The following is a 22500-nucleotide window of genomic DNA, read 5'->3' as shown; positions in this document are numbered from 1 at the left end:
AATCCATCACTTGATGGCCAAGATCGCATTGATGCGTTCTTTAATTTTTGGGGGAAAATTCCACAAGGGGCGACCTAACACAGCTTTGGAATGATCGATCGTCATTCAGAGAAGTAGAATGTGGATGTGACGTCGTTCCAAAAAACCAGGAAGCCATCCGCTTCCTGTTTGGGATTTTCAGAAAAACTCAGTTTATTTTTTTTGCATTGAAAACCACTAGTTTTCAGCGGGCCGAAGCCCCAAAATGGCGGATCGTGGTTGGAACGTTGTCGTTCCTATGGATACACAGATCCCTCCGCTAACCCACAGGGACTATTTTGTTTGTGTTTTTGGGACACAATGTCGGTTCCACAGTGTTTAAAATATCATCGGATTTAGGTAATTATACGCTGGCAAGGGGATAGAAAACTGTTTAATATCTTGGCAATCAATGTGTTAAGTAAAAAAAATGAGTAATTTTTCCACCACTGCCGTGGACAAAAACATATCAATTTGGGTGCGTCCTTGACATGAAAAGGTTAGGAGAACCGCTGCTCTGACGTAGCGTACCTGCGGCCGCCCCAGCAGCTCTGAGCGTGCGCGGGACGCAGAGTCCTTCTTCATGTACTCCACGAAGCCATACCCCTTGGAGTGGCCGCTCAGCTCGCTGTACACCAGGAAGGAGCGCTCGATGTTGCCGTAGGCGCGCACCAGCTCCTCAAACTGCTGGGCGGTGAAGGTGTGGGGCAGGTTGGTGACGCACAGCAGGGAGTCGGTGGGCTGCAGCGTGACGGTGATGGAGCGTCCCCGAACAGTGCTGTGGTGGAGGGAGCGGATGGCATCCTGAGCCTGGTCCCCGTTCAGCAAAGTCACAAAGGCTAGAGGAGGGTGACGGAGTGGGGGGGTACAGGGAAAAGACGGAGACACGCAACAAACCAGACAGACAGACGGGTAGGCAGACAGACAGACAGACAGACAGATGACGAAGGAAAGGGATGAGGGAAAAGACAGACGGAAATGGATAGACATACATGAAGAAACATTTAGAACAGATATACAGTACAAAGAGTGCAAGTCACAGAGAACAGATAAAAACAAATACATGAGCCCAAGACAAAATAAAGAGAGAGGAGGAGACGGGACAAGTGGAGAGCACGGTCAAACAGACAATCATACAGACATGCATTTCAGTCACAGACAGACAGACAGACAGACAGACAGACAGACAGACAGACAGACAGACAGACAGACAGACAGACAGACAGACAGACAGACAGACAGACAGACAGACAGACAGACAGAGAAACACAGAGATACACAGAGAGAAAGACAACACATTAGCTAAATATAGGGAGGCACTGGGTCGGGGGGGGGAATCCAATGTGACACAAACACAACACACATCATGCACACCTTTTGGCAGGAGGCAGAATGGGAGTGACAGAGAGGTCTGTGTTACCGTACGACATAACAACCAATAAAGCCAGAGGCTCGTCTCAGCCCAGGGCTTTTTATTGGGTCTAAGTGGCCAGAAACGGGCTCGTTGACCCTTGCTCAGGAACGACCATGGGCAGATTAACGGGCTGTGAAATGAGCGGCAATAAATGTATTATGGAATGTGTACGTCAACTATTATTTTGTGTGTGTGTGACTGTGTGTGTGTGTGTGTGTGTGTGTGTGTGTGTGTGTGTGTGTGTGTGTGTGTGTGTGTGTGTGTGTGTGTGTGTGTGTGTGCGTGTGCGTGCGCGTGTGCGTGTGCGTGTGCGTGTGTGTGTGCGTGTGTGTGTGTGCGCGTGCGTGGGTGCGCGTGCGTGGGTGCGCTAGTGTTTGTTAGTGTGAATTGTATAGTCTGTGGAGAGCATTGAATTGAAATTAGATGATAAGCAAACAGCTTAGATGGCAATAAGCCAAGTGAGAGCGAGCAAGCAAGCAAGAGACAGAGCGAAATATGAGAATAAAGAAGGGGTGAAAAGAAAAGAGGGAGAAATGACACGCTTTGGTTCTTACTAAATAAAGTGGCTTTACACAGAGGAAAGCCTCAAGCGATTCACCATCTAATGACATAAAACGCCATCTCAGATTCTATGTGCACAATAAATGAACAGTCCTCACTGCTGATGGGATTTCTGAACTGAAACTTTGGCTGCAGGGCCTGAAAAAAAAGCACAGGGCAATTGTTTCATAATTTCACGCAAATCTCCTCTCTCTCTCTCTCTGCAAAGTGGCAAAGTGCACGGTTGCTGCCTGGTAAGTGCATTGTTACTGGAGGCAATGCGTATACGGTGTCTGAAGTGCTGATTGGGCCATTTCAATGCTTTAGCCTATGGCTGTTGGTGCAGTGTCGTGTCTAATCAGCTCTGCCGGCTGTTTCAGGCCAGAAAGGTCAGTCATCACTTTTAGACGAAAACATACCCTGGCCTAGGCGGTGTAAAAAATGGAAAGTGTAATTGTATTATTTTTTGGTATATTTTTCACAGTAGCGTGTTTGTATCTGAAATGTATGTATTTATGTATTTCAAAGTTAACATATACCACAATGACAACGCCATTGTTGCTTTCCAAAATACCCTGAGACCCTGCAGCATTCGTTTAAGAGCAGTACTTCCATGGTTTTCAAATGTTTTGTGCCCAAGGCATACCAAAGGGCAAGTCAGAATCTCAAGGTATTCCTTGCAAAATAGCCTCAATTTGATGAAAACAGTAAAATAGCCTGTGTTATGATTATCATTCATCACTATTATTATTTATTGATGCCAAAGTCCTATTTCATACTTTCCCTGACCTTCAAAAATAGCGTCACCGTCACATTGCGAAAATTTGTGGGGGAGAAAAGTTAAGATGTAACATTTACAATTAAAAAACATTTGCCTGTAATGGCATGCCCAAAATAGGCATACCAAGCCTAAACATCTCTACTGTGAATCTGGTTTTCTCCACGTCTTGTCTTTTTCCTCATCACAGTCACTTTCTCTGCTGCTACTGTACGTCGATTCTCTTTCTGTCTTTGTCTTTCTCTCCTTCCTCTCCCTTGTCTGTTGCGCATCAGAATAAATCCCCCACTTCCTGTCTGAGATGTTCTATCTGAATCTTTCTCTCTCTCTATCCTCTCTCTGTCTTCCTCATGTCATCAGTGCACATGTACGCTTTTCTGTCTCTCCGTCGCTCCCTCCCTGCCTCTCTGTATTTCTTTTCTCCTTTCTTACATACTGCCTCCACTCAAATCAATTACCCTCATCAAATACTATCTTTCACTCTCTCTCTCTCATACGCACATGCACGTGCACACACACACACACACACACAGACACACGCACACGCACACACACACACACACACACACACACACACACACACACACACACACACACACCACACACACTCTAATGCACCTCTTATGCCAAGCTAAGAGAGCCTAATCTCTTTTTAACCCGCTAAGTACACTAGCTAACATTAGGCTTTATGAGGATATGGTTAGAATATGGGCTGGGTGCTATACTCTAAAGCTCCCTCTCATTGTTGTTTCCTACAGCACAATATACGGCCTGAGGGGTGGGGGTGGGGGTGGGGGTGGGGTGGGGGGAATACTTTCTCCACGAAAGAAAGAGAGCGAGTGAGCTAGAGAGAGAGAGGGAGATATTAAAGTCTTTTACAGAACAATTCACATGCAGGAAATCACGTGCTACCACTGACAGTCTGCAAAAAGAACAGTATTAACAAAAGAAAAATTATCCACACAAGTATATACAAAAGCGGCAACGTCTTAATTATGGGTCTTTGCTTCTGAACATGCCGATTAAGTTCCCCTGCCCTTATAATGAGTGTGCAGGCCAGGGTTGAAGGAAAGGAAATCTTATTTTCTCTTTCTTTCTTTCTTTCTGAAATCACATCAAAGGCTGTAATTGTGCTGTCATGTTTCCTACCGAACTAACTAATTAGAAACAGGGGAGTTGAAGGAGACAATGTAGACACCGTCCTTAATCCATTAAAGGGATAGTTCACCCCCAAAATGACTTTTTTTCTTATCGATTACTCACCACCATGGAGACTTGAATTCATGGATACATTCCTGAGCCAATAACTTGATGACCGGCAGCCGTTCCGGTAGGAGACACAAAGAGTCTCCTTTGTGTCTCCTACCAGAACCGCTGCCTACCGGTCCGCTAGTCATCAAATTATTGGCTTAGGATGCGGCAAAAACAAAAAAATAGCCATGAATTCAAGTCCCCATGGGGTGACTAATCGATAGAAAAAAAGATTTTTTTGGGGTGAAATATCCCTTTAAAGTTGAGGTACAGTATAGCGATGGCGGCGCTGTGCACAACAAGGTGTTGCTGCTGATTCCATCTCAGCCCCTTAAGGCCCCACTGCTCTGTGAAGCTTCACGGAACTAAACAACTCAGGAGAGACTGTCACTGTTACTTTCTCCAGTTGCACTGATCCTCAGGCAGATGAAAGAAGGACCATGTCGATGACAAACTATCTCAAAACACCCCTGCATATTCCTGGCCGAGTATTGTTCTCTAAACTATAATATAAATATAGATGAATAATAATGGCCTGTTTCTAGAGCAAATGACAGAGTCGAGTCTTGTTTTACACTACCTGTACAGTACACAAACTGTCATACACGATTATGACAATAACAAGAGTTCTTTACTGTGATCCAGGGAGCAGTGTTCAACCACTGGTAGAAGACAAATCCTCAAATCCTCACAGCATTGAACGCCAATGCAAGTATTATGACTATTGTCTTTAAAGATGTTTTATTAATTTGTTAACACACACACACACAGTTATCATTTTCTTACTTTCTTGTCAAAAAAGACGGTAAAGATTGTTTAATGAAATGGAACTAGGTGTAGGTACAGCATACTTTGCAGACCCAGAAAGCACAGCTGGAACGCGAGTCTGACACAAACACAGATCGCTGGCCTGGAACTACTTGTTGAAAAATACCATCTGCACATGTATCTGTCAAACACACAAGCACGCACACCACACACACACACACACACACACACACACACACACACACACACACACACACACACACACACACACACACACACACACACACACACACACACACACACACACACACACACACACACACACACACACACACACACACACAGCAAAGATTGCATCACTTCATTCTCCAGCACCATTAAATCTAATTATTGGCTTAGGAATGTGACAAAAACAAAAGCATCTCCATGAATTCAAGGCTCATGGGGGGAGTAATTGATGGAAAATAAGTATTTGTTTGTGTGAACTACTCCTTTAAGCTTACTGCTTGTTTTTCCTCTTTATGGTTCCCTGACAATTTCTCTCTTTTCTCTCTCTCTCTCTCTCTCTCTCTCTCTCTCGACCAGCAGATCACCCTTCTCTCGCTCGTCTCTCCAACATTCCTCTCATCCTCCTGTTGTATTGTACTGTGTTGCATTGTAAGTTATGACAGCCTCCTCCCCATCCTCCTCCTCTTGTTGCCTCGTTCTCTCCATCACGCTCTCTCTCTCTCTCACCCTGACAGCTCTTCAGCTCGCCCCCCCCCCCCCCCCCCACCAAAGCATTTGGAGAGGGCTAGAGTATCATTACATAATATTTCAATATCTATCATAGCAACCGTTGCACACACAGCCTCTGTAACATTTAAATATTTGTTTCTTTTTTGTCTTTTCGTTGTTTGTAAAGAGCTGGTACTATTTGGAAAATGGCAAAAACAAAGTTTATCATCGCAATCACTCACGAAGAATGGATAGAAGAGGTGGAGAGGTGAATAGAAGGATAGCAGCTGTGAGGGGGGGGGAATGGAGAAGTGAACAGGGGGATGATGCTGGATAGACAGAGTGTATGAATAATGGACTGAAGAATGGATGGACAAATGGACGGACGGACGGATGAAGAGATGAATGGATGGATGTATGGATGGATGAATTAATGAGTTAATCCATTAAGACCGGGAAAGCATCTGTGTCATTTTTAGATTTCTTTGGCTATTCCAAAATAGCAGATCTACAAGCTCATAGCGTGGCACTCGGTGCCGCGCTATGAGCTTGTAGAGCTGCTATTTTGGAATAGCCAAAGAAATCTAAAAATGACACACACAAATGACACACGTCCCAGGTCTTCATGGGTTAATTGAACGTACATAAATCTCTCTGAAAGTATCAATTTAATTAATGCAACATTTATCATCTTGTAACACGTGTCAGTCCATCCCACCCTCCTTAACTCTATTCTCATTAAGGTGCTTCTTCTTGCGTCAGTCGTTCCATCTCTGTCACCTTTCTGCAGGTCCTTCTCTTCATCGGTCACTCTGCTGAATCTCACTCCATTCCTCTGGCTTCTAACAGGATCATTTCCTGGGTCACTTTCTTTCACTGACTCCTAAGCTAAGTGTCCTCTCCTCTCAAATCCCATCCCATCTTCTACTCTCCAATCCACCTTCTCCTCTCTCCCCTCCTCTCCTCCCCTCTCCTCTCAAATCCCATTCCCATTCCCATCTTCTCCTCTGCTCTCCTCTAAAATCCCATCTTATCTTCTCCTCTCCTCCAGGGCCCCCAGCATCAGTAACAGTACAGTAAGTAAGAAAGATGTTTTGAGCATCCACAGCACTGACCACTCATGCATAATACATAATAATAATAATAATACACGTCACTCATGCTATCTCACCAAACACATCTCTTTTCAAGAGACAGGTTTTCAGGAGGTAATATGTGACCCAAACCCAAACTGATATCAAGTCAACATTATGTTCATATTTTATAATACTGCATTGTAACATATACTAAGTTACAGTAATCTAATAACTGATCGACTTTAAATGCATGACATTTCAGTAATAACAACTTCAGCAAAATGTGATTGCTTATCTTTCGTTGCATATTATTGCGAGGCGGGAGAGTGACCTCTATATCTATACTAACTCAAATCGTTAACCCATTAAGACCGGGAACGCATCTGTGTGTCATTTTTAGATTTCTTTGGCTATTCAAAAATATCAGATCTACAAGCTCATAGCGCCGCGCTATGAGCTTGTAGATCTGCTATTTTTCGAAAAATCGTGAAAATGTGTGGCAAAATCTTGAATTATATATTTTTTTAAGCGAACATTTGTAAAATATTTAGTTCCAGGAACCCCTAGAAAAAAAAGATCTAATATTTGCACAACTTTTCATGATTTTTCAAAAATAGCAGATCTACAAGCTCATAGCACAGCTTGTATATTTGCTATTTTTGAATAGCCCAGCGAAATCGAAAAATGACACACAGATGCGTTCCCGGTCTTAAAGAGTTAAAAAGAGAAAAACAGAGCTGCACACATACTGTAAATTGCTCCAACACCATTTATCTAAATGAAAAGTTATGTGTTTGACCGCTGACCATTATCCTCCAAGCAACAGAGCCCAAGAGCCAAAAGTTAACTACTGTATATAAAGTAGGAATAAATAAGGTAGGAGTAAATAAGTTTATACTTCTTCCTACTCCTTTTTGAACATGTTGGGGAATAATTTTTGTGCAAATCTCTGAATATATATTTTTTTGATGCTAACATTTGTAAAATATTATGTTCCAGGGACCCCCAGAAGCAAAGATTTGAGTTACAAATGTTCGCTTTAAAAAGTATATATTCAAAGATTTGCACACATTTTCACGATTAAAAAATAAATAAATAGCAGATCTTGTAGATCTGCTATTTTTGAATAGCCAAAGACATCGGAAAAAATGACACACAGATGCGTTCCCGGTCTTAACACCTTTACCGCCGGGCCCGTAGTTCTACGGGCCGTTAAATCCAACGGTTAAGCGCCGAGCCCGTAGTCCTACGGGCTGCGGTCTTTTCGCGCATGCGCGGTCCGGGTGCACTTTCGGATTTTTTTTGATCCACTTCCGTTTCCGGTTTGATGACAGGAAATAGAATTATTTGGGATCCGGTTTCGACGATCACGCCCGCTCCCATTCTACAGACGAAACTGAAACTCAATTCTCTTCCTGTAGTTTTTTCTCCTCGCATTTCACTGTTTAACGTAATCCGCTCTAACTCAAACATGGATGCCCCGTTTGACACGTGGTTTTCACTGGGAGATACAGGGAGATCTCGCGGATGTAAACAGACCGTTCACGGCTCAATCTTAAGGATTTTAACAAGATCTATGGCGACATGAAAAAAACAAAAAAACAACAAAAACACCTTGGCACTGGTGAGTACATTATGAGATTAACCTCTGGCGGTGGATGTGTTAATGGGTTAATATATGACGAGGATCCGTTTTAGGTGAGCTTGTAGATCGGCTATCTTTGTGTGTGTGATACAGAGCACAACAGAACAACTCAGGCATACTATCTGCTATCAGCTCTGTCTGGATGAGGACATCCGGTGCAACACTGAGACACACACACACACACCCCCCCACACACACACACACACCCCCCCACACACACACACACACACACACACACACACACACACACACACACACACACACACACACACACACACACACACACACACACACACACACACACACACACACACACACACACGCACACTGCACACAGCATCATCCACCTGCCTGACTGAGAGAGATAAGACGCGCAGTAACAGGACAGGTGTGTGGGTGCTTTTGGTGTGTGTGTGTGTGTGTGTGTGTGTGTGTGTGTGTGTGTGTGTGTGTGTGTGTGTGTGTGTGTGTGTGTGTGTGGGGGGGGGGGGTGTGTGCGCAGTGGTGTAAAGTAACTTGGTACATTTACGCAAGTGCTGTATTTAAGTACAATTTTGAGGTACTTTTACTTTTAATGGAATGGAGTATTGTACTTTTACTCCACTACAATTATTTGAAAACTTTAGTTACTAGTTGCTTTGCAGATATAAATTATTACATTATAAAACATACATTAACCACATTACATTACATTACAGTCATTTAGCAGACGCTTTTATCCAAAGCGACTTACAATAAGTGTATTCAACATAGGTAGGGAACGAAAACTACTAATCACCAGAAGTCTTTAGTGCATTTTCTGTAAAAACAAGCAACCAAGAGTATACCTAGCGCTAAGGTAAAAGTGCAATATATCAGCTACCTATTTCCTTAAACAGATGAGACAAAATAGCAAAATCAAATGAGCATGAGCATGAGCATGAGCATGAGCTAAAACAAATAAGTGTATCGACTAACCACTTTAGCGTTATTTTATACCTAGGCTATTTGAAAATAGCCGATCTACAAGCTCACAACGTGCGTGCGTGCGCGTGCGCGTGCACGTGCGAGTGCGAGTGTGTGTGCGCGTGTGTGTGAGAGAGTGAGTGTGCCTGGGATCAAAGACTTCCAGGCACATGTGTGGGCTGTCCTGTTTAACATGCACTGTACTGTAGGCCTACTGACTCACACACGGCAGACAGATGGACAAAATGTCGACTTGGAGGGGAGGGGGGGGGGGGGCGGTGACAGGTTGCTGTGTCCTGGGAGGCAATTAGAAGAGCGAGAGAGCGACTCCAGCGGTGCTGTCGCTTAAAGTGAGAAAACAAAAAAAACAGATAAAATGAAGAAATAAGGGGCATGGAGAGGAGAGACTCACTCAGATATACAGACCCAACGCATAAGGACCTCATGCTGTGAGCTCTACTGCACACACAGTGAACCGTAGGGCCTCTGTTTGAATAATTGCTCTTAATGCGTGGTAATAGCGAGAGAGCAAAGTTTATGAGAGAGAGAGAGTGGGTGTTTTAAAGATGCGCTCCGAACGCTGCTGCTCACTGTGGAAAATGTCTGCTAACTGTTCTCTGCCTCATGACAATACTGTAAGCAAAGTACAGGGTGGAGACTGGATGCATGGATGGATGCATGGATGGATGAGAGGAAGAATAAATGAATGGATGAGTAGATGGATGGCTGAAAAGCTGGATGAATAGATGGATGAATGGAAAGCATTTATTTTTCTTGGCGGTACAAACATGAGATGTGTGTGTGCACGCTTGTGCGCGCGCGTGTGTGTGTGTGTGTGTGTGTGTGTGTGTGTGTGTGTGTGTGTGTGTGTGTGTGTGTGTGTGCGTGCGTGCGTGCGTGCGTGCGTGCGTGCGTGCGTGCGTGCGTGCGTGCGTGCGTGCGTGCGTGCGTGCGTGCGTGCGTGCGTGCGTGCGTGCGTGCGTGCGTGCGTGCGTGCGTGCGTGCGTGCGTGCGTGCGTGCGTGCGTGCGTGCGTGCGTGTGCGTGCGTGTGCGTGCGTGTGCGTGTGCGTGCGTGTGCGCGTCGGCTCTAAAAGTCTAGCATTTATTATATTTACATACATTTTCTAATGTCTCCCAATTAGGATTAAATGTATAGCTCTATTGCTTTACGATATCTTATCATTAACATTATTATGTCAAGCAAAGCAGAAGAGATAAAAAAGCTTTAGCTCAGGACCCGTACAGTAGGTTTTTACACATGAGTAGTGAACTGTTGCCACCTCATGCAGCGCTGGGTTCCACTTCCTTCTATACCGAGTGCCACAGCGTGCAGCATCATTAACGCCCGGGAAGCCAGTTAATCAACTCTCTTATCAACTCTCTCTTCTGTTCAGCAGCACAGAAAACCCACCATCAACCTCTGAAAAACAACATGCTTATCCAAGTCACTGCGGAGGAATCAAGGGGAAACTAAATGTATTTTTGATGGAAAACAACCACCAGGCAGTAATGAACGCATCTGTGTCATTTTAGATTTCTTTGGCTATTCAAAAATAGCAGATCTACAAGCTCATAGTTGGTTTTAGTTTGAGGTGCTTCAGTGGCTGAGGACGAGTCTATATCACTGCTGTCGGGGCAGAAACCTTGTATCTCCATATTTCAACTCTTTGTTTTTTTCCTAAATTAACGCCCTACTCCGTCATACAAGAGCGTTGCACAAAATGAGTGGAAATAGCGTTAAAATTTTTCTTTTACAATAATAATACAAAAGTAACGGTTTTCTCATGAAGCCTGACCTGGACACACATGGTGTGTGGTTTTGCATCTCTTTCTCTCTCCCCTTTCACTCACGCGCACACACACACACACACACACACACACACACACACACACACACACACACACACACACACACACACACACACACACACACACACACACACACACACACACACACACACACACACACACACACACACACACACACACACACACGCACAAACACACAAAGAATCACCACCAGGCCGATTAGTTTTTGCTGCCCTCACAGCGCTGTGTTGTCTTCATTACTGGACAGCACAGAGGCAAACACAAAGGCCTCCATTGAAATGGCAGGATTCCCAGGATAACCCCAAAGCATTGTGTTCACAGAGCCCTGGTTCCGGAGCACTGCAGAATTAGCACACATTCCTCTGTCTTTCACTGCACATACAGGACTATACGGTATGGAAGCCACTGGCTGAAAGTCTGGTTGGTTAGGTGACGGACGGACGGACGGACGGACGGACGGACGGACGGGCTGGCTGGCTGGCTGGCTGGCTGGCTGGCTGACTGTCTGACGGACTGACTGACTGACGGAAGAACTGACAGTGGTGGAAAAAGTACTCAAATTTTGTACTTAAGTAAAAGTATCAATACTGCAATGCAGTAACTAGTAACTACATTTTTCAAAAAATTGCAGTGGAGTAAAAGTACAATATTTGCCTCTGAGATGTAGTGGAGTAGAAGTAAAAGTATTGACATTTTTAAATACTGAAGAAAGTAAAAAATACCTCAAAATTTTACTTAAGTACAGTACTTGACTACATGTACTTAGTTACTTTACACCATAACTGACTGACGGACAGACGGACAGATGGACAGACAGACAGATTGATGGACGGATGGACAATGGGTGGGTGGCAGACTTCTTGGTTGGCTGTCTAATGTAACTGTCATTCTGCCTGTCTAACTGTAATTCAGAGTGGAGTTAACTGCATAACTGTGCACATTGACTTATCATAGACTCAGAGGTGTTGTTAGACATAATTATAGTAACAAATAGGGCTGGGGCAGTATGGATTTTCAGTTATTGCGGTAATAAATCACTCTTTACTGACGGCATGGCGGTATGGCGGCATCTCCCGAAAAAAAATGAAATAATATGAAATAATAATAAAAATAATAATAATTAGAATAATCATCGCAGTTATGAACTCGACACCGCGGTATGCATTACACAACGGCAGTATGGCGGTATTGTGGTTATTGCACCCAGCCCTAAAAAGCACATACTCTGGTCTCGTACATGTCTGCCTGTATGAAATGTGCCATACATTGTGTTATATAAACTTCCCTTGCTTTAACCATGCGACCCCCATGAACTGCTGAGGTTAAACTAAAGAGTTGGCCGCTTTTGCCAACTTTTGCTTCAAAAAGCCCTCCTCGTCCTGGAGGCATGACTATTACTGCTACTGCCATACTGCTGCCTATGAAACGGAAAAAATCGCATTTGTGTTATTTTCGAAGATTTCTTTGGCTATTCAAAAACAGCAGATCTACAAGCTCGTAGCGCGGCACCGAGTGCCGCGATACAAGCTCGTAGATCTGCTGTTTTGGAAAAATCGGGAACATTTGTGCAAATCTTTGAATATATATTTTAAAGCGAACATTTTTAAATCAAATCTTTGCTTCTTGGGGGGTCCCTGGAACAACATATTTTGAGATGTGGGTCGGTGGGCAAAATACATATAATCTTGGGGGTCCTTAACATGAAAAAAGTTTGAGAACCACTGATATTATAGCAAGTTTTTCTTCCGAAAAACTGTTAGGATTTAGAAGTCTATTACTGCTACTGCCATACTGCTGCCTATGAAACTGAAAAAATCGACTACTGGTAAAAGTAAACATTTACAGATATTCATCTTTCTTATGAAATTATGTATTTCATCATCCATTACGAACATTCTCAACAGTCATACCCTGGCCTACATAAATGCCTTTTCCCCTCCACGTTCCTCTCATTGTCCAACACCAAGTCCAAACTACTGAGTTGGTTCATTAAACTGTACTGTCTATTTTTATTTTGACAAGGTGGTCCATCACTTGACTGACTCAAATTACAACGTTCTTCACCAATAAGATGGTGATGGATGGGATGGTGAAGCCTGTCTTGTCACATTGTCACACCTCAGCCAAGTGTGAAGCCATCTCACTGACTGGACACTTCACAACTGCAGCTGTTAACTGGGATTGTCAGAGAGGTCTTGAGTGACCTCTGTCAGAGCTGGGAACACGACCAGCAAGTTGAAAACACGTTGCATTGGAAGGCTTTCCTTGTTCGAGGGCCAGATAGTTTTTTGGCCACTAAAAAACTCTCGGCTGATTTTAGAACAACATTGCAACGGTCTGCCAGACCTCTGAGGTGTGCCTGACAGACAAAGCCGTCTGATCCAGGATTACACAGGCCCCAGCACCTGCTAGAATTTGGCCGTTAAGAGGTGAAAAATACAGATCCATCTCGGAAACCACCCGAGCAAGGCGATGGTAGACAAGTTTGTTATCAGCTGCTGTGCATCACAGACGGTAAACTGCTCCACAGCTACAGTTAACTACATAATCCAGGTCTTTTGAGAGTTATACAGAAATACAGATGGCTGTAACACCAGCAGATTCTCTACGTCTTTGTGCTGTATTTGTGGTGATTTACAAGTGAAAACACTGGAAGAAATGAGAACACACTCTATAACAGGTTGAATAAAATCCCTGGCTTCTGGCACTGCTTGACAGGTGTTACACGGTGCTAAGTTTAGTTCAAATACATTAGCGGTGCACATAAATGGATTCACTTTAAATCTGTCTTGGACGTCTCCAACTGGCCCACTGCCCAGTTGTTCTTCAAATGCAGCTGTAATAAGTTCAGCACCAAAATTATTTTAATTCTGTAATGGCTATGGCTAAACTTTTTTAGCTCGAGACCTCAAACTAGTGAAAATAGCCGATCTACAAGTAAAGCTCACAGCGTGTTTGTGGTGTGCTGTGAGCTTGTAGATGTGCTATTTTCCCTACTTTTTAAAAGTTTTCTTTTCCTAACTTATGGATTGGGGACAAAAAATATTTATCTATCTATGACCCTGTTTTGTTTTGGGGGCGTTTCGGGGGGAGGGGGGGTCATTTTTTTAAATCTAAAACAAAATATAACGGGATATTTACTCTCGACCCATAAAAATGGGTCCCAACCCATAAAAATGGGTCCCAACCCATTGTTTGGGAAACACTGACATAACGGACACATATAGCGAACTGCTCAATGTCTGACTTCACCTGCTATAACTGAAAACATTCATGCATCTTATAATTCACTGACAACAGTTCCTGTTACCTCCTGAGTCACATCACTCAGTTCTATCATCCTCAGAGGAAGGTGATAATTACTGTATGTGGCGTGGTTTGAGTATGACTGCAGAAATGGATCAAACTGTTTTAAAAGAGTTTTATACCCCCTGATTGTGGCAGGAGATTCCCCACGGAAAGGAATGTCTTGTTTAGCTAAGAATTATGTGACACCAACCATACGGCTGATGTACTTCCGTCTCTCTTTGATTTCTGCTTCATTTGCAGAGTGTAAATGTTACAGCAACGCTACCATGAGCAGCACTGGCTTTAACGCGGTGCCAGGACAACATGTTAGGTTTATGACAGGTGTTTAAGAAAACCAGTTTGAATGATTTTGATCAAATATCCTACATGAAAAACTAAAAACCACTAAAAGTCTCTAGATAATATGGAATATTCTAACCATTCCAAACCAGTCAGTGTAAGCTTCCAAACCAGTTAGAACTAAAGGATCAACCTGGAAAACGTTTTTTCCCCCTTGCTTCAAGTCTGATGTGCCCTGCTACTGTGGCAACTGCTCCCTCTGGTCTCTCCTGTCTCTTATTTGTCTCTCTCCTCTCTCTCGTTTTGCCCCGACTGTTCATCCAGCTCTTCTTTCTCTCCTCCCCCACCTCCTCACCACTCTATTCCTTTTTGTTTGGTGGTAAAACATAATGTGTGTAATCCCATCAATTATACTGTAACCTCCCCACATTCATATGATCATTCAGGCTTTTAAATTTGCTATGCAAATGACATGCAAGTAGAATAGCTTAGCTTGTTTATCACCATAAGGATAAGGATAATAAGGATAATTCCTTTAACAGGTCCGTTCATGAAAGTCCTTGCGGTCTTGTTTCCAATGAGGGCCTGTGAGCAATTAGGGGTTAAGAGTCTTGCTCAGGGACAAATTTCATTTCATCGACACATTTGCTGGCCTGGCCTGGAATCGTACCTGGGGCAACCAGGGCCTTTGGCTCCCTAGGCGGGCTCACTAACCACTCAGCTATGGCCGCCCCATGGTCTACGGCCAGGTCTGTCTCTGCTTTGCCTAAATAATGTTCTAATGCCCACGTATCAATGATGTTTGAGTCAAATTGGATCAAATAAAGATCATCAGCATAAAACGTATTTAGTCCCGTAATGTTGTTATCGTTCCTCAATGCTGATCCTTGTTTTACATGCCGATACAAGGACTGCTGTGCACAAACTCCTGAAGCTATTTCATTTATCAGAAGTTTCTATAGCCTGAAATGGGTTATTGACTTCTCTCTGGCTAGAGGCAATGTAGTGGAGAAATGCACATCCAGCCCAATTCCTGGCAAAGATAAGCCTATTTCAAGATTAAAATCAAATAGACAGAATTAAGATGAAATAAAAAAATACATCACACACAAATGTTCATCGAGCCATGCTGCCGCAAATGGCAAACTAGAGGACTATTAGTAGCAGAGTTCAACTTTTACATTCCATTACTAAAAAAATCAGTGATGAGAGTGACACATCTCTTTCATGATACTTCCATCCAGGGCTATTTTGATGGTAAAACCAAACAGCCTAAAACCACATGAATTATTGGTAATTAAATGTGATTTTTTTCCCCAAAACCCAATTCACCCAAAAAGATTCTGACATGTAAAACTTGGCAACCCAGAGGGCAGGCACTGCAAGAAGCTGATATCAACATTTTGGATGTGCCGTCCAAAATAGTTGAGGAAGCACCCACGCAGCCCCAAATCTGAATACTCTGGGTTTCTAGAGCCATGTCCTAGTCTTGTCTGGTGCTCATGGTTTATGGGGACAGGCAACCGCCAACTCAGAATTTGAGCCTAAGTTAGATTACTTCCAATGCTGATATTCGCAGGCATATAACACTGTGATTGTGGAGACATGGTAATGATGGGCGCTAACATTTCGAAACTGGGCCAAGAGCTGACTAACGAGCTGCTGGCAAACGGACTCCAATTTACTTAAATGGTTAAAAAAAAAGGGAGGGAAGGAAGGAAGGAGAAAAAAATGGTTGGAGGGAGTAAAGGAGGGAAGCAGGAGGGATACAGTGGGAAAATAGGTATGGAAGAAGGGAAAGAGGACAAAATGAAGGATGAAAAGAGGGAGGACAGGGCAGGGAGAGAGAAGATTTATACTCGGTTGGCACGTCAGTGTCGGGCACAAAAATAGCCGATCTACAATCTCAGTAAGCGCCGAGGTGCGACGCTTTCTGAGCTTGTAGATCGGCTATTTTCGGGACACGACACTGGCACACAACCGGGTATAAATCAGGCATTAGAGATGCAAAATGAGAGAGTGCATGAGGAAGGGAGAAATGAAGGAAGATAAGTGCAGAGGAGAAGCAGGGTGGGGAGGGGGGAGTCACAGAGGGAAGGCTGGGAATGGGAGATAGGACAGAGTTTTGAATTGGCGTCTTCTGGCTATAGAATAACCCAGGGATGGAGGGAGAGTGAAATGGAGAGAGAGAGAGAGAGACGACAACGGAGAAGAAGTGTAAACTTGGCTCAAGGGGTATGATGGGAAAAATGTATCATCATTATCTTAACCCATTAAGACCGGGAAGGCATCTGGCATTAGATTTCAACCACTTTAACCATTATCTTATACTTGGGCTGTTAAAAGATAGCAGATATACAAGCTCATAGCGCGGCTGTGAGCTTGTAGATCTGCTATTGTTTTAGTTTTTTTTAAATCGTGAACATTTCTGCAAATCTTTGAATATATATGTTTTTTTAAAGCGATTTTTTTTTACTTGAATCTTTGCTTCTGGGGGATTCTACAAATGTCTTCTAAATCCTAACAGTTTTTTTTTTAAACTTATGTTGCTGTAATATCAGTGGTTCTCAAACTTTTATCAAGACAAAGACCACCCAAAATTCTATGTATTTGTCCGTGGACCCCCCCATCTCAAAATATTTTGATTTGAGTTAAAAATGTATATATTCAAAGATTTGCACACATTTTCGCGATTTTGTTTTCTCCCAAAAAATAGCAGATATACAAGCTCGTAGCGCGGCACTCGGTGCCGCGCTACGAGCTTGTATATCTGCTATTTTTTTAATAGCCAAAGAAGTCTTAAAGTGACACACAGATCCGTTCCCGGCCTGAACGGGTTAAGAGCTTGGGACCCCCAAAGCAAACGTCACACATGGAGAGAGAAGCATACACAAACAGCACAGGACTTGCCAAAACACACACACTGCGAAAATCCTGAGTGTTCATTTAACTCCAAAAGAGTGCACGGGTCCATTTTCTATTACACTCAAGAGTTAAATTGACTCTGAGGATTTTGCCCTGCACACATGCACACGCTAAGCATGCCCTAATAAGTCTGGCGGTGTGGAAGCCGACTCTGGTCACAGGGTTAGAGGAGAATGTCAGGCCTCTTGCACACAGTAATTTCAATTAGAGCAGAAGACCACCTAAAGGCATTAAGCGCCCACATTAATGCTAAAAAACATCGGCCAGCAAAATGAGAACACAGGACAAGTTCAAAAGGAAGCAGCGGTGGATACAATTAGCAAGTTACTATGTTATTGTAACCGTACAATAATATTGTACAGCTGTATATTGTTGTGATATTATCACAACATAAAAACCGTACAATATTATCACAACGTACAGTACGGTGATTAGAGTTAAATAAATCTTTACAAATCTTTAAAAAAAAATGTCATACTTTTTATACAGCGCACATTCCCTCGCTGAGCAACCAAATGACAAAATGGAAGATAAAACAGAAAATAACACTACTTTGAATTACCTCTTGTCAGTCTTAAAATGCAATCCTTGCCAAGTGCTTTTTGACACACTCCATTTATTTAACACAAGTGCACAGCGATCAAGGGCTTCATGGGATGTGTCTGTATGGATTGTTTGTGTAAAGTGCATAGTATGTAGTTTTCACACCCTTTCAAGTTTCTATGTTTCAGACTCATCTTAAAACAGGTCCTGCTCTTTTTGGCCCCCCTCATCAATCTACACACAATACTTTAAGATGACAACGCAAAAACTGGGGTTTGGAGTGTTTTGTAAATGTATAAAAAAATAAAAGACTGAAATATGCCATTTACATAAGCATTCAGACCCTTTGTTATGACACTTTCAATTGAGAATGATTGCCAAGCAACACGCAGACGCAGCAACACAGTCGCAATGAAAACATGCTTAAAGAGTGTGGAGCTTGTTGACATTTATTAGAATTTCACCAATAATAAATTGTTGAAGTAGGCCTGTAACTGTTCAGTTATGTTAGCACTCCTCTTTGCTAGTACAGATGTGTTTGACTCTGTGCATTTGGATTGTGTGGTGCAGGCAAGGATATTGCTCCAGCTTCTTCTCTTCCTTCTCTCTCTCTCGGCGTCAGTAAGATTGCAAGGAACGATTCCTGTTTTTGCCCCGTCACCGACATGATTTCTCTTGCCTTTGGCCAGCATCAGAGAGTTTTTGGTGCTTTGCAAGCAGTGTAGATTGTAGATTGTCTCGGGGGTGGTTGCTTTACAAATCTGTGGCAACATGGAGCCAACAAAGTTTACCCCATGGGCTCTCTAGCATATCTAACTTTAGGACAAAGGAAAGACAATTCCCATCACTCTAGAGTAACGAAACTACACACACAGCAACAAAAATTATATCACTGGCAATTGACAACATAACTAGAGAAAGCTTAGCATAATAGGCTACACTTTGGATGGAGATAAAAGGTGGGTGTATTGTCTGGCAGCAGGTATTTCTCTAACGAAGCGACAGAACGCAGCAGGTTCTCTGGCTGCTCAAACATAAAGCACACACTGACTGCTTCTTTCGCTGGCATCTTTATGGTTTTTGGGGCATTTGTTTAACGACAGTTTAATGAAGTATGCGTTTCATACTTCTAACTGTTCTTGTCCTGGCGGATGGTACAGAAAATGATTAAATGTTCGCTTGACGTTTGCCCTCTTTAGCTCTGCATACAATATGCAGCTACGCATGGAACCAGACTTTGTTGTTAAGACCCTCAGGTGTATTTGGATTCAGTGATGGAGAGAGCACTTAACGGAGGTAAGATTTTCTGAAAGTCTGCCTCCTTCTCTGCAGAGGTTTTATTAATACTGCACCGAAAAGGTTCCTAGTGATAAACTCGGGATCTTTTCACAGACACCAGGACCAGATGATGGGTATATTGATATACATGTTAAGCCCCGCTCATATACTTACCTGTACAGCACATAGTCCAGTATAACTGCTGAAACCATAGGGTTCACCGTTCCCATTTTTCACACTGGTATAAAACGAAAAAAATGAAAAGAAATGAAAAGTCATTTTGGTGACTGTATTTAAGTCAATAGCCGATTCTTTCTCTGCACACCAAGTTTGAAAACAGCGAACAGACAACATAGTCTGTTTGACAGTTCCAGCATTGTTTATTGACTTTCCAACTCTTCAACGTCTCTGTCATTCAAATTCAGCAGGTATTTCTTTATCTTCATCTATCCTGTCGATTCATCCATGCTTAGCCCACCCAGTAAATCAAACTTCACGATGAAAGCTGACATTTTCACACAATTTGTTGGCGGAGATAAACACACATGCGGTCCAGCTGAGTGTTCATCGAGTATTTCACAACGGGACCATTGAATCAAGCAGAATCAAGCAATGGAACTATCCATTTTAGAATTGCCCATAGACCTGCGAGACACACAAGGCACAGATCTGGGGAAGTATACAAGAAAAATGTCTGCAGCATTTAAAGTGACCAAGAGCACGGAGGTTTGGAAGTTGGAACCACCGACAGTCTTCCTAGATCTGGCCTCCCAGCCAAACTGAGAAATCTGGAACAAAGGCCCTTGGTCAGACTGGTATATTCAAGAACCTACTGGTCACTGTGAATGAGATCCAGAGTTCCTTTGTGGAGATGGGAGAAACTTACAGAAGGACAGGACAACCATCGGTGCAGCATTCCACCAATCAAGCTTTTATGGTTGAGTGGCCAGGCAGAAGCCATTCGTCATCAAACGGCACATGACAGCTCGCTGGGAGTTAGCCAAAAGGCCCCTGAACCACTCTCAGATCATGGGAAGCAAAATCTTAGGGTCTGAAGATTAAACTATTTGGCCACAACTCCCCAACGGCATGTATGAAGGTAACCAGACACAGATAATCACCTCATTAATACCATCCCTACGGTCAAACACTGTGGTGTGGTGGCTTTTTTTTTGTAATGCTGTGTGGATGCTTTTTATGCGACAGGGACTGTAGAACGAGTCAGTATGGAGGGAACAATGGATGCAGTAAAATACAGAGCAATCCTTTTCCACAACTGCTCAGGATCTCTGGCTGGGGCAAAGGGTTACATTACAACTAGAAACAAGTGCCCTTTGGGCGTTTGGACCCTTCCTCAGCTAATTAGATTAATATAATCTAATATTTGTGTGTGTGTGTGTGTGTGTGTGTGTGTGTGTGTGTGTGTGTGTGTGTGTGTGTGTGTGTGTGTGTGTGTGTGTGTGTGTGTGTGTGTGTGTGTGCGTGCGTGTGTGTGTGTATACATCTGCATTTTACACCAATCATAATCATTAATCTTCCTCATAATCTTCCTCTCCCAAAATCTATCTTCATTGTCATTGTCATTTTTATGATCCGTTCTTATTAGACTACAGGTCCCCGAGCAACATGCCAACGTCAATGATTGGGGCCAGCTGTGACCAGTTACTGAGGAGGAGCTGGTAAATGAGTGTGTGCTAATGGATAACTTGTTCTAATGGATAAGTATATTGTATATGGATGTACCAAAATATGAATATACATTACAACATCCAACATATACTGTTAATGTGAGGGAACATTGTCGGTTTGGACACCACAGCCCTCTGGCCACCCCCCCCCCACCTCACTTAAACGTAAACAAATTAGTCTGACCTTGGCCTTTCCTGACAGAGCGGTACAGACAGATAGATGACCCTGGCTGGCTGGCTAAAGAGGTTTCCTATAGTAGCTAATTCCCTGCTAAGTGTTCAGTATGTTTTAGCATCGCATTGGGCAAGGTGGGATCGATGGCGCCAGGAAACTCTCTGGTCTCATTACCAGCTGAGATACTAGTGTTTGATATGATAGGTTCGTGCTCTGTGCCATTCTGAAGGAGGTGTGTGTGTGTGTGTGGGGGGGGGGGGGATAGACAGGAATACCCTGTATGCACTGACGATATCCGATCTATGAGCTCACAATGCGTTGCAGCAGGGGCTTTCACTCACACATACACACCTGTTAAAGACTGTTTCCTTTACATACGGAACAGTGATTTACACAGTCCTTTGATCAGTCAATTGATGTCCATGCTGGTGGTGTGTGTACATCGTTCTATTCAGTTGCTGGAAATGGTCCAAGAGAAGTTCTGTTTATCTTTCCTTTGTTCTGGTTTGCTTTGCAAACATGAACGTCATGCATGATATATACGCAGAGCAAGTTCAGTCAGGCTGGTCAGCCGTTCCACGCTCCACACTTCTATTCTCGACCAATCACACAAATACTTCACTAAAAGCGCCCCATTTAAATGAGTTTGCATCACTCATGTGCTTGATGCTGTGTTGTCTCATGGTGCTGCTGCCCTTCTATGACATGCTGCTTACCCTCAACCATCTCAGCTACCACCTGTTGCCAGTGGTGTAAGGTACTGTACTTAGGTAACATTTTTAGGTATTTTTACTTTACTAAAATTTCGAACTTGTGACATTCACAATGAGTACTTTCACTTTTGGTACTTGAAGTATATTTTGAAACCAATACTTTTGTACTTTTACTCAAGTACATTTTGAATACGGGACTTCTACTTGTAACAGAGTATATCTACATTGCAGTATTGATACTTTTACTCAAGTACAAAATGTGAGTAGTTTTTCCACCACTGCCACCACCCTATCTACAGTATTTGGTAGGGTAGATGTAGTGCTCCCTCAGAGCACCTAAAAGCAGATATATTCATCGCCAAAATGGGGGGAACAATACTTTTAGCACTTAGCACACCTAGTGATTATACCTCTCAAAAGAACGGAACATAATAAACATCTATGTAAGCACACAAAACAAGTGTTATTGTTTTTTATTGTGGTGAAAACAGGGACAATTTTGTGGCGAATGTTGAAAACCCGGGACCTTTTTGCGTTGTAGAGATATTTGCCGGGACTCAGGAGGACACCCAGCTTGAAACCGGGACAATCCCAGCCAAACAGGGAC

The 22500-nt window shown here is 43.1% G+C and overlaps 1 protein-coding gene across 1 annotated transcript in view; it reads right to left on the bottom strand.

Annotated features, from left to right (window-relative positions):
* raver2 (ribonucleoprotein, PTB-binding 2) overlaps positions 1-22500 on the bottom strand; it is a 97025-nt gene that overhangs the window by 55662 nt on the left and 18863 nt on the right. Inside the window, exon 3 of the mRNA XM_080431591.1 lies at positions 550-857. Coding sequence (XP_080287717.1) covers positions 550-857 — 308 coding nt within the window. The remainder of the gene's footprint in view (positions 1-549; positions 858-22500) is intronic.

This window comes from Gymnoscopelus braueri (assembly GCF_963280865.1).
Source record: "Gymnoscopelus braueri genome assembly, chromosome: 6".
In the NCBI taxonomy this organism is placed as follows: domain Eukaryota; kingdom Metazoa; phylum Chordata; class Actinopteri; order Myctophiformes; family Myctophidae; genus Gymnoscopelus; species Gymnoscopelus braueri.
The sequence above is the reverse complement of the archived record's forward strand: the minus strand, read 5'-3'. Positions and strand labels throughout refer to the sequence as shown.